General features: G+C 42.8%; 1 protein-coding gene across 1 annotated transcript in view; it reads right to left on the reverse strand.

Annotated features, from left to right (window-relative positions):
• Positions 1 to 907: 907 nt before the first annotated feature.
• BPIFC (BPI fold containing family C) overlaps positions 908 to 13,137 on the reverse strand; it is a 34,947-nt gene continuing 22,717 nt past the window's right edge. Inside the window, exons 12-17 of the mRNA XM_016148040.2 lie at positions 12,434 to 12,604; positions 11,714 to 11,781; positions 4,917 to 4,959; positions 3,285 to 3,348; positions 2,451 to 2,527; positions 908 to 1,328 (exon numbers count right to left, since the gene is read on the reverse strand). Of these exons, the coding sequence (XP_016003526.2) occupies positions 1,206 to 1,328; positions 2,451 to 2,527; positions 3,285 to 3,348; positions 4,917 to 4,959; positions 11,714 to 11,781; positions 12,434 to 12,604 (546 nt within the window). The 3' untranslated portion in view covers positions 908 to 1,205. The remainder of the gene's footprint in view (positions 1,329 to 2,450; positions 2,528 to 3,284; positions 3,349 to 4,916; positions 4,960 to 11,713; positions 11,782 to 12,433; positions 12,605 to 13,137) is intronic.

The raw sequence follows: 13,137 nt of genomic DNA on the forward strand, positions 1-13,137 counted from the left end.
CCATGCTTTTATACACAGTGTCTCTTGTTCTGAATAATAAATGAGCTTTACGTGACTTCAGTTTCTAGTTCTACCTCGTTTAAAAAACAGCGACTTTGGAATCTGAAAGGCTTGGATTCAGTTTCTATCTCTGCCATTTACTCGCTTTGTGTGGTTATTTTCTCTCTGAACCTTCGTTTCCTCATCTATAAAATGGAATCATAATTCTTCATAGAGTGGCTGTGAGGATTGAATGAACCGACACTTATGAAGTAACCAACAAGGTCTGGCACATGATTGGCCCTCCGTGCCTTGCTCCCTTCCGCTCCTCCACTAGATTGCAAGCAAAGTAAAAGCAAAGTGTGTGGTTTCTGCTTGTTTCTCACATCATACATCCCACTTTCCCTCTCCTCCTCTTCCGCCCCGACTTCACCCCATTGATTAGGACAACATTAACATCATCATCGACTATGAATTTTCTAGGTTTAGTACCCTGCACCGCTTTTTCATTTAATCTGGCAGGGAAAACATCCTAAAACTTAAAGTGATAGGACTTCCTGAGTTTTCGGTGACCACACTGTTTCTCATTGCAAACATCTAAGAGGCAAAGAATTCCCTTTTTAAATCAAACCTTGAAATCTGTACTATCTCGGTTTTCATCAATGTTAAAGACACTAAATTCTCTCATCTCTGTCTTATTTCATTTTTAAAAAGCTGGGGCAGGAAGTCTTGCGAAGAAAAAGACAAGGTTGACATTAATAGAAAACAATTTTAATTAAATACAGGGGACAGTAGCAGTAAATATAAAATATAAAATCCAATACGCGGGGAGAGGGAGAACCCCAGAGAGCTGAGAGGGCTGAGGGGATCTCCACCGACCTAACGGATTTAAATCCGTACTTAAGAATTTCTCACGTATCTTGTCAAAAGTACATGCCTAGCTCTTGGTCCCAGGATTTCATAAACAAAGGAACACATAGCATGCATTCAAACACGAACATACATTCAAACATCCACCCGTCCACGCACAGAGATGAACACACTCTCATTTAGCTCTTTAAACTAGTTTGTCTTTCTCTGTCCCTGAAGGGTGGAGAAAGAAAACTTCCAGCCTAAGCACTTGAGGAGAACTTTAAAATTCCAGTGAGTGCTGTCTTCTCCTTCTGGGTTTACAGTAGGTGAGGTCAAAGGCCATTTACTTCCTGGAGTGAACCCCAAGCAGGCAGTCAAGGGGCTGAATTCCCGCTCCACTGTCCACTGATCAGGTTCAGACCTTCCCAACCATGGAAGCTGGGTTGCTGCTTTAAGGAGGTTTCATACCTCAGGTCCGTGGAAATCAAAAGGAAATGCTGAAAAGGATGCAACAAGGAAGATGTCGTTAAACTTCAGGCACCTGAAGCCATAGGATTCAGGTGCCTGAGGGAGAGATGGTTTCTTTACCAGGTGTACTGTGTCACATGAGATGTTTTCTTACAAAGGTCCTACTGTGTCACACCCTCCCCTCCCCTGGTGAGTGCCTCGGACATAGGAACAGGCCATGTTTTCTTTCTCTCTCTCTCTTTTTTTTTTTTGCCTTTACAAAAAAAAAAATTAGATAATTTTTTATGGTGACATTGGTTAACAAAATCCAGTAAGTTTCAGCTGTACACTTTAACAGTAAGGCATATATATATTACACTGTGTGTTCACCTCCCATAGTTAAATTTCTTTCTGTCACCACATAATTGACCCCTTTTACCCCAGGAACAGCCGATTTTGGATTACTGTTTCCTTATGTGACTTAAGCAATTATGGAAGGGGAGGTGGGAAGGAAGAGAGAGTTCAGGGCAGTGTATAGGATTGGAGAATTCCATCAGAATCTCATTTCCACCTTCCTAAACAAAGAGCCAAAATAGAAAACAAATAAAAATAATAAAGGAGTGTTCTGAAATTTCTTAATAATGATTAACCAGGAAATAGCTTACAGCGGATCCCTGAACCCAGCAGATCCCTGAACCCAGGAAACAACTCGAAGCAGATCCCTGAACCCAGATCCCTGAACTCAGACAAAAGTTCACTGACTGGAGAATCAGAACAGCCAGTCGGGTCTCAGCCATGGATTTTTCAGCTGCATAAGCCTCGTCACTTCTCTGAGTCTTACCCTCCTCATCTATAAAAGGGGACTAATAATTCCAGCCTTACAGGTTGTTTCGTGGAATAAAGAAAATAAAACACACTGCATTGCATCTTCTTGCACTGTTGTGTGAATAAATTTGGCTGCGAAGGGAAACAGGACCCTGATTTGAAAACTCAACTTTAAATGCTTTTCATTATTAATTGCACACTTTAAGAGCTAAATGTAATGTTTATAAAATTCCCTGGGCTGGGAAAAAGCAGAGCAGAATGAAATAAAACAAAAAGTAAGCAAACAGAAAAAGGCCGATTCTACTATGGAAAGAATGAGGCAGTTAAGAGAATATTCACATTCTTACCTCGAGAACTTCAATATCTGAATTGACAAATGAGATTTTGTGCGGGTTGGGCAGAGGAAATCCTTGCTGTAATTTTGCTAAAATATAAAACAAGATGCAAAATAATTGGGCACAGGCATGGGAGTTTCGGCAAAATTTTTTTAAAGAGACTAACAAGCAGCTTTTTCACAATTTATTTTTTCATTCATCCTAGTTCTGTGTTTTCATTCTCTGTGATATATCCTTATCATTTCCCCAGAAGAATGGTTACATAATTTATGTTTAATAAAAATGCACCTGCAATTGTGTGCATTTGGATGGCAGAAAAATGCTGGCACTTTGTCCAATTCATATTTTAAAAATACCTTATTGGGTCCTGAGAACCTTTTGTTCTCCAATACAAAATGTATTTTCACCAAGTCAAACTCAAGGTGCTGCAGCATGTGAACAGTTGCAGTACGGGGAGAAGGCCTAGGATTATCATTCATGAACATTGTGTCCATCCAGATGGTGGTCTTTGCACAAGAACCACTGAGATGCCCTTTAGGGAGAATAATCTCATTTCTGGATGACCTGAAGGAGACTCCACTGCCTAAGGAGAATGATTTCAATCTCCTTAACTCGACCAGAGGTAGCCATTCTTGCTAAGTCTTCAAGCAGAGTTGCTCACAAGGCTTGGACAGGAACTATCTCATTTTATAACCATGTCGTTGATGGTATAAGCTTTGTAAATTCTGGCACTGGCCTGGATTTGTAACGACACTCTAGAAGCACAAGCTTCAGGATGGAAAGTCCCAAACAATCCCCAACATTTAGCTGATGTCAGAGTTGCATTGTTTTCCAAGAATCTCTTACCGTTGGCCAGGGGGAGGATGCCAAAGTGGATAATGAAGGACAGAATATTCTCAAACCTCAAGACCTGAAATGAAAGGGGAAACTAAATCAGTTGCCAAATCAGGGCATTTTGAAAGTACCATGCCTGGTTTAGACCTGCACTTTTCCAGACCTTATCCGGATAGAGGGCGATAATTAGAATCTCCCCCACAGAGATGCACATATTCTAGCTTTCCAGACACCAAAAGCTATTTTGTGGGAAAGCATATTACAAGATTTCCCAGTCTTTCTTCCTCCTTGAGGATGCGCATTTCTGCTCTCCTCTACCCTGTATCATGGTGACAAGAACTGTAGAGGGACCACATGGTGGCAGCAAGCATGGCAGCTTAGATATCCACCAAGTAATGCAGTCCAGAACAACTGATACACGCACCCCCCTTAGCAGTCTTTCTCAACCTTATTGGGGACCTCAGAGTTCCCTTGCATTATGTTATGCTCTATAGTTAAAGGCATCACCAGAACATCCAAGGGATCTTTAATAAGCTGTGGTAGTTGTATAATCCTAGCTAAATGTTGGTTCCTGGGAACATTCAAGGATGAAAAATAAATGGACTATGATCAACATCAATTCATTCAGTGAATATTTTTTGAGTATCCTATAGGCTTAGCAAAAATAAGAACCTCTTTGCAAGTTATTAAGGGTATCCCTGCAGTAGACTTCCTAGGTTTATCTCTTGTTTTTTACCACGTCACCGTGTGATGGTGGGAAAGTTCCTTAACGTCTCTGTGCCTCGACTTACTCAACTATAAAGTGAAAATAATAGTACAATTTCATAGGGTTGTCATCAAGATTAAATGGATTGATATTATGGAAAAATGCCCTGTATATAGCATTGTCCTTTTTTTCAGAAATGTCTGGTTAGTACACTCTGTCATTAAAACAGAGTAGTTTGTCTGGGTCTTCCTGGAAGACCTGAACTCACTTTGCCTCCTCGAGGCTCAGGGGATATTATTTATAAGACAGTCAGCTATCAATTCTCATTGACTATAGTCTTTCGTCTACCAAAATGGCTATGCCACAGAGGTGCTAATCCACAGTGAGCCTGGTTGAGAACCACTGCTCTAGAGTATAAGTGCCTCAAGGATAGAGATGTCACTTAGTGATTTGGCTGATCTTCCTGTAGCTTGAGGGAAGGGTCACATGTTGGGATGCACTCTTCTGAGAACACAAACAACCTTGACCTAATTTTAGGATATGGCTAGAAAGCTTTCGAAGAGTAAAATTAATCATGGCCTAAAAATTGACAAAGAGCTTCATTCTTTGGGAGTCTGGATCTTAAATTTAACTCTAGAAGATTATTTTATCCAAAAGAAGTCTCCCTGAAAATCTCAACATTATACAATGTCTTAACAGGTTTTTTGAGTTCCTTTAAAAGTCTTTCTGAATAGATAAAAGTGAATTGGAGAGTTCCTCTCTTGTTTAATAGTTAACGGGCTTGGACGAGTAGCTATATAAAGAATTTCACAGTTAAAACCAACACTCATGGGAAAACCAAGTACTACTCAGAGACATAGAAAACAATCATCCAGCTACTATATAGGAGAATTTTTATTCTTCCCTGGACAGGGAACTCTGAGAGCTCTGACTCCTACCTCAATATTGCTGCGACTGGATTTTGGCAGAGTAAGGCGGAACCTGAAAACAAGGCGAAACGACAAAAACCAACAGGAAAAGATTAGAGGAATATTTAAAAACAATCATTTCAATAGAAAGGAACAAACGAAAGGAGTAATTTTTTTTTTTTAGCTCAATAAGATGCTATTTAAAAACATACAACCTTGTAAGGACATAATGTTCTATTATATCTTTATCCCTATATTTTCTGCTTAAAAAGCAGAGCAGAAACAGCCGAAGCCTTGGCTTTGAAATCAGGATAGGTTTCCCACATGCTTTTGCTCTGTGGGACTTCCTGTTGGCAACCTGGAATGCAGAACAAACTTAAGAAATAAATGGCTTTCAGGCTACAGCCATGCCGCCCCACATGCCCAATCTTGTCTGATGCCTGAAGCTAAGCAGGGTTGGGCCTGGTTAGTGCTTGGATAGGAGAAATGTTTTCCAGGTCTTCTGGCTCTGAACGCAACCTTTTAACTTCTCTGAGCCAGGCTGATCCCTTATTAATAAATGTGACGATAATGACGAAGGTGAAAGTGATCATACTATACGACACGCCCTTTCTTGGGAGCTTCGTAAACATTTTGAAAGTTAATCTTCACAGTAACACTGTGATAGATGCAATTATTATTGTCCCTTTTGCAGGAAACTGATGATCAGAGACGAGAATTACATTACCCAAGTCACAGAGTTAACAACTGATGGATCCAGATGGCAAATCTCACACCACTTGACTCTGGATTCTATGCTCAGTCTAGGCCACAGCTCTCAGAAGGCTGTATCACCTGTATCATTTTTTAGCTGGTCGGTCATAAGACATGGGGGAAATGGCAGCTGTGATAGCTGTCTGACGTGAAAGGCAGTGCAGGATAATTGTTAAAGGCACTGCTGGGGAAATGTGGGGGGGATGCCTCTCCCCGGTCACACCACCTCTCATCATGGACAGTCTAGAACAGGCTGGCACACAACTGTGACTTTGCTTTTTTCTTTTCTTTAATCACAACTCCGCCATAATCGGCCACTTCAGGACCACCTGCTATGAGTGAGCTTGTCTAGGGTGTCCTATGAACCGACTCTCCTTTCCTCCTGAGGCCATCTCACTTCTCTGTCCTAATTCTTGAGGTATACTCACTGGGGTTAGTTGACTAATGGCCGCATCTCACTAACTGTAGAGAAACGGGTGGAGCAAACAACAAACTCTCCCTGCTCTGGTTCTGAAAGACACACAAGCACAGCTCAGACCACTAGGTGGCGACTGAGTTCGGTCTTTCTACCTTTCCTTCTCTGCCAGGCCCCTAACCTACTACTTACAGCCTTGACAATAGGAACTAATTTTTATTATAGGAACACAGAGTCTTTGGGGCTGGGGGGGGGGGGGGTGGGGGGGGGGGAAGAGCGCGAATAGCCCTACCTTGCAGATATGTAAGAGCAGAGCCTATTTAAAAATTTTTTGGAGAAAGTTTATTGTCCTGATTGAAAACCAGAGCTGAAGTACCCACTCTGAAGCATGACAAAAGGCCCTTCATGATCTGGGTCAACATATCGAAGATGACAAAATGAAGGTCAGGTGGACCAAAGCACAGGCACTCACAATGCCATTCCTCCAACCCCGTGACCAGAGCAGACACTGAAAATCAGTCCTGCCCTCAATACTTTACAGTGGTTTTTTATCTCTTTGCCCTCTGACTACGAACTCCTTCAAGGTAGAGAATCGGTATTAATTATCTTTGCATTCCCAGGATTGAGCAAAGAGCGTGGCACACGTAGGCACTAAGTGTTCAGTCACTGACTCGTGTAGCTGATATTTATTGAACATCTAATACATGTCAGCCCTGGGACAGGTGCCGCAGACGGGATCGTGAGCAAAACCAGACGCGGCCGTTGCTCTCACGTGGGGAGGTGGCTCGCGGGCCTAGCGGCGAGGGAGGCATTAATCGAATAACCCCACCGATGAAGGTCTCATTACAGACTGAGACGAATTCTCTGGTGAAAAGAAAGAAATTTGTGGAGGCAAATAACAAAAGAGCCTGATCTAACTTGGTGAGTATAGAACGTTTTCCAAAAAAGGGAAATATGTCCTTGAGCTGACATGAAGGATGAGAGGGATGAAAAAGGCAAAATGGGGAAGGACGTGGCGGGGGCGAGGGGGGTACTCTGGGCAGAGGTTGCAAAGGCCCCGTGGCCGGAACAGAGAGCTTGGGAGAGCGCACAGCAAGACGACGCTAGACAGGCAGATAGGCTTGACCAGCAGGGCTTCTCAGGCCATGTTAGGATTCTGATATTTATCTTAAGAGCAAGGACTCTACAGAAGGCTTCTAGGAAGGGAGATGACGTCTGTGTTTTGTGAAGGTCGCCCTGGCTGCAGTATGGAGGAAAGGTTGGCAGGCCAAGAGGTTTCACAGGTGCTCGTTCTAGGCTCAGCAATGCGCTAGGCGATAGGAAGAATTTTATTTATAGTCATATTTATGAGGAATGGAGAGCTGTATGTACAGGAAGCAATTAGAGAACAATGGTAAGTAGTGTGTATTCAGGTGCTCCTTTGAGGGTTTACACACCACACTGACTTGCTGCAGGAGGTGTGAAAATGTGAAGAAATCAGCATGGGTTGGAGGTGTGTGTGTGTGTGTGTGTGTGTGTGTGTGTGTGTGTGTGTGAGAGAGAGAGAGAGAGAGAGAGAGAGAGAGAGAGAGGGAGAGAATGAATGTGGGTAGATGGGGGAAAAGAAGCTGCCCTTCGAGAGAAGCACTCTGTATGCTACCATGTAAGGACCCTACCTACCACGTCCCTTGGCACCCAGTATTGTAATTGCCTGAAATCTGAGTGTTCCTCTTACCAGGCTGTGAATCTGGAAGGTAGAAACCCATGTCCTTTCTACTTTCTGTATCAAGGACAGTGCAGAGTGCATAATAGACGCTTAGTAAATTCTCATTGATGGATATATGGGTAAATGAGCAGATACAGGACATGGGCGGGGAGTGTTTATTGGAATTCGGGTCTAAAGCAGAGTGTTCATTTTAGGGAGCTAGGGGAAATAAGGTTGGCTGGCTTGAAAGGGAGAACCAGTAACTGAAGAGCTTGAAGCCCCCAGGCTGTGGATCTGGTCCAACTACAAAAGGTTTTGAGGGCAGGAATGTGTTGAAGTATGAAAGGAACCCTCTCAATGAGGAAAAGTTCTCTAACGTTTTAACTTTGTTGCCTTCTGCAGCCTGGAAATTCCCCCCAAAGGGTCTGGGAGAAGGGGAAGGAGTCATTTGGGGTTTCCTCCTCTGACTGGGCTCCCCACTGTAGTATTCCTCTGTCCTATCTTCAACTGTAGTTCAGAGGAAGAGTGGAAATGGAGGGCAGCCCAGGTGCCAAGCCTGAGCTCTGAGGACCCATCCTAAGTGCCGACCCAGCAGAAACCGAATCCATTCTTCCCAGACCTGTTTTCCCTTCTGAGTTTCTCTCTAGATGGGAAATGTTTATCCACCCAGGCTTTGAGGAGTGGAGTTCGGTGGTGATTCTATCTGCTTGTAGTCAGCTTTATTTGCATTTTCCGATGGTGTTTCATGGGAGGGGTGGTAGGGTGTGTGTGTGTGTGTGTGTGTGAGAGAGAGAGAGAATGGTGGTGGGGTGCGATTTGGAAGCATTTCAAGCCTCAATCATGGCAGGTCAAAAATGTTCTAAAGTTCTAAATGGTCCAACAGTAATGTACATTTAATTGTTTTGAGCTTTAGTGGTGATTAAGAAAAGAGGATTAGAATTAAGTCATCTGGATGAGGACCAAAAAAGGAAAAGTGTTATTTAATTTGGCTTCTGAAATAATCTCAAAATCTCAAAATGAAATAATCTCAAAATAATCTCAAATGTCTACTATGCGAGCCGACACGTATTAGAGTTACCTCCACACAGAATTGTGTTTGGAACAAGTCTCTACTGTAGATAGAGTAGTAAGAATCTGGCTTATGCATTCGAGGGCCAACTCTATAGCTTTTAAGACCATCTTGACTCGTTATGTCTCTTGGGACCAATTTCCCTGTCTTATTTGGTCAAACTTTGATCCTAGAACGAGGAAAGAGAAATACTAGGGGTAACACATCTTTCCTGAGCACTGATTATTTGTGGGGTATTGTTCACTTCACACATCATCTCATCTACTCGCACAATAAACCTGTGGAGAGGTGCTCTGTTTTGCTGATGAAGAAACTGATACATGGAGAGGTTAATTAACTTGCCAATGGTCACACAGCTTCAGGACTGAGGTAGAATTCAAACTCACATAATTCCAGAGCCTGCGCTCTGAACTAGACATACCCGGAGAGGTCAAGTTTACTATTTATACTCCCAGCTTTTGCTCTCTTTATCCTTCCTTTACTCGATTCCTTAATGCAATGAGAAAAGGGCTGTGTCCAATCCCAGTGTTTCCGACCAACCCTGAACACTGAGAAATAATAAGTTGCCTGTTTTGATTTAACATGACTCCATGCTCTTGGGGTTCTGCCTCTAGGCAAGGGTATTTATTTTCTAAGTCTTAAGTCTAAGTCTTATTTTCTAAGTTTTAGTGCTTCACTACATCAAAGGGAGTATAATGTAGTAAGTAAACACTCATGATTTTGAAAACAGACTCGCTCAGGTTCGAGATCTAACTCCACTATTCAACAGCTCTGCGACTTAAGTTATAGAATCTTCATGAACTGCAAAATGGGGATAATAAGACTGAAGTCCAGGACTATTCATTCAATCTATGGACATTTCCTGAGCACTGTGCCAGGTCCTGGAGGTACAGAGTTGTGAGATTTAAATGAAACAGTGTACGTGCAGTGCTTGGCACAGGACCCGTAGACAAAAAAGGCTCGATAACAACGAATGGTCATAACTAGTAGAACAAAAGGCAATTTCTCTAACAGCCATCGCTGGGCAGGAGACCGGGTAGGAGGTGTTTTCTGAATAGGGGAATTCTTGAAATGATCTTGTATGGATTGAGCACCTCCTTCCCCTGGCTAAGGACAAACTGAATTTTAAGTAATAGCCATAGCCAACATTTCTTGAACACTTAACATGCATTTTACATGGGTTAACTCATGTATTTCTTGCAAACACCCCTGGAATGGGTTTTGTTACATCCTCATTTTATAGAGGAAGGAATGGAGCCCAGAGAGGTTAAGTAACTTGCTCGAGACCCCCACAGCTAATGAATCTGGGCTGGGATCTGAACCAGCTAGTCTGACTCCAAAGCCCACGATCTTGCCACCTCTCTAAACTCAGCGCACTGGATGCGCCTCTGATTTCTGCATCTCATGTCTACGCAGGATGCCCTGAGCAGCTCCCGAAAGAGATTCCTTTAGGAAGGGGATGGTTAGAAAGGCTGTGGTATTCTGGGGAAGCTGGATTTGGAGACCTCGTGTTCTTCGTTTTTCTCAGGGATGTTTCACTGATCCCCACCCACTTTAGACTTCTTCCTGCTGTCGTCTGTCTCTGATATCACCTAAGAACAAACCAGTTCATCCTGAAAAGCAGCGCTTGCCTGAGAAGCCCAGGAGGGGAGGCGCTGGCTGGGGTGGCAGGTGTAGGATGTGGGGCTACCGCTCTTGCTGCAAAGGCTAAGGCGGCTCTTTCAGCAATGCTTCTGCTCCTTTGCAAAGTCTTGCCCCTGGGTTCGACTGCCTGAGGCCTGAGTGATGCCTGGCTCACCTGCCTGGCCCCATCCACTCACATCCTGAGGTTTGTGATAGCGCCCCCTGCAGGAGCCATCCTCAGACTCAAAACACTGCAACCTGTGCATTTGGGACATGGTCTCGTGCTCAGAAGGGCCCTGTGCTTGGTTTAATGCCTTGCTGTCTCCTTAGGTAGTCTGATTCATGGCTTCAACTGCTAGCTTTACAGGGCTGAGGAAAATGAGCCATTCTTCCCAACGGCAATGAGTGTTCAATGACCTGTGTCTATGACTTGCTCAGGTCCTTTCACACTGTGTGGCATACATCTGAGAGCCAGCTAGGCCGTGCAGCATGATCTCGTTAAACTCTACCTTCTAGAAATGGGATACGAATGTCAGAGCCTACAGGTACCAAAGGAATGATTTAGTCCAACTTCACTACTTTACAGATAAGGAAACTGAGACTCAGAGGTTAATAGATTTGATCATGGCCATTGGACCTGTGAGCAGAGGTTTGAAACTTCATGCCTTGACCCTGTAAGTTTCATGCTCTTTGCTCAGTAGCATGCTTTCTGAATTTGTTAAACAGGAACTTTAGTGTATACTGCTGTAGCATTAGACTGTGCATTTATATTACTGTTATATTTATTTTTTAATTTTTAAAATTATTTTATTTTATTTAAAAATTTTTTTAGGTGGAGCAACCCTTGGTTGACCTCACAGATTGCAAGTAACTTGTCAGCTTACAATTCCTTGTTTTTTTACTTTAGTTTTTACACCTACAGTTTTAGGTGGTCTCCCATCCAAGTACTAACTAGGCCTGACCCTGCTTACCTTCCAAGATCAGACAGGATCAGGCTTGTTTGGGGTGGCATGACCATAGACTTACTGAGTTATTTTTATAATTATTTTGTGGCCCATTTTATCTAAATGTTATTTAATTGGGAGAATAAAGAAAGATTTCTCAACACATTTTTTAGTTAAGTGTATACTTTGAATTATCTGGACTATTACAAGACAAGTGGTTAAGGGATTCATTTTTTATACAATAATAACTTCACCCATTCTGCTATGTTTGCTTTGTCTCTCCGGTCTGTTGATTCACTTATGACAAAGGTTTTTGATAGTCAAATCAATTGATCTTACCTGTTCAGAGACAAGGAGCAGATCAATCTTTGTCCCAAAATAACCAGGCCAACACTGGTACTAGCAACCTGTAGACAACAAAAGCATTCGTTACTAAGAGGAGTAAATCTCTTTGGTCATGAACTGGCCACAGATATTATCCCTTATAGTAGAAGCATCATAAAGTCCACTTTCCCTCTCATTCCAAGAGATATTGAAAAGAAATAACTCTAAAAACAGTGTCTTTCAGGTAAGAAACTAACTATGAAGACTCTGTTTGAGGAACTCCTTTAAATTATTTTTCTGTTTTCTCTAGTCTCTCTTCTCCAAGTATGGTGTGTGTGCGTGTGTGTGTGTGTGTGTGTGTGATATTTCACTTAGGTTCATTGTATTAGTCCTTTTCTATTGGATTGCATTTGGCCTCATCTGATCAAATAAACTTGAATTCCACCTTGATTGACTTATTTCAAAGAAAAAAGAGATTCAGCTATCAATGCAAACCGAAGCAGAGGGAAGGGCACACAGGAAGTGGAAAAGGGTGCAGAGCTGTTTTACAACATATGGGGGTACGAGCACCGGCTTCCCATCTCTCCCCCCACTACAGTCCCAACCCTGTGCTCACCCCTAACTGATGTATTACTCCCCAGCCCTCGAAACACTCGGTAGACCACTGCAGGCCAGTGGTCTCCTACAGGAAGAGGATTGGTATCCGCAGGCTGCCCTTCTGTCCCCATGACTTACAAAGTCCATGGAAACGATAGTTTCGACAGTGGAGTTCTCAGGCTGGGTGAGGATCACGATGGAGGCAGGGATGTCCAGGGTGAAGTTACCCGGGAGCAAATTGATGACAGGAGGCGCCGTGGCCATGATGCGGATCATGAAGGGCTGGGACAGGATGTAGATCTCTGCAATCTGCCCGTGTTCAGGGGAAGAAACGGAAATTGGGAGACATGAATCGGTGAGGGGACGTCACAAATTTGGGGTGGCCTGTGGTGTTTAAACCTTACATCATGCAGTTAGAATAGAAAAAAAAAAAACCTCTTTAATAATAACAACTATAACATGCAAAAACAAAAAAAAACAAAAAACAATACAAAGAATAACAGTCGATGTTTACCAAACACATACTGTGCACCAGACACCACATCGGGCTATCTGATTTAATCTTCACAAAATCCCTGTATCGTAGGGAGGTTCTCCCCATTTCACGACTGAAGAAAGTGAGTCTTAGAGAAGCTAAGTAATTTTCTCAAGGTCTCATGTGAGTAAGTTGTAGAACTGGGATTCAGATCTAGGTCCGTTTGACTCAAGATCTTTGCTCTAAAACAAGGATGCTACATGAACATTTATCTCTTTGTCCTCAAGGGCGAACCTGAGCCTTTCAGCACACTACATTCAAACTCAGGTGCTATCAAGGCATAACAACAATAGTTGCTTTACTAAAG

Source organism: Rousettus aegyptiacus, unplaced genomic scaffold, assembly GCF_014176215.1.
Source record: "Rousettus aegyptiacus isolate mRouAeg1 unplaced genomic scaffold, mRouAeg1.p scaffold_m13_p_2, whole genome shotgun sequence".
Lineage (NCBI taxonomy): Eukaryota > Metazoa > Chordata > Mammalia > Chiroptera > Pteropodidae > Rousettus > Rousettus aegyptiacus.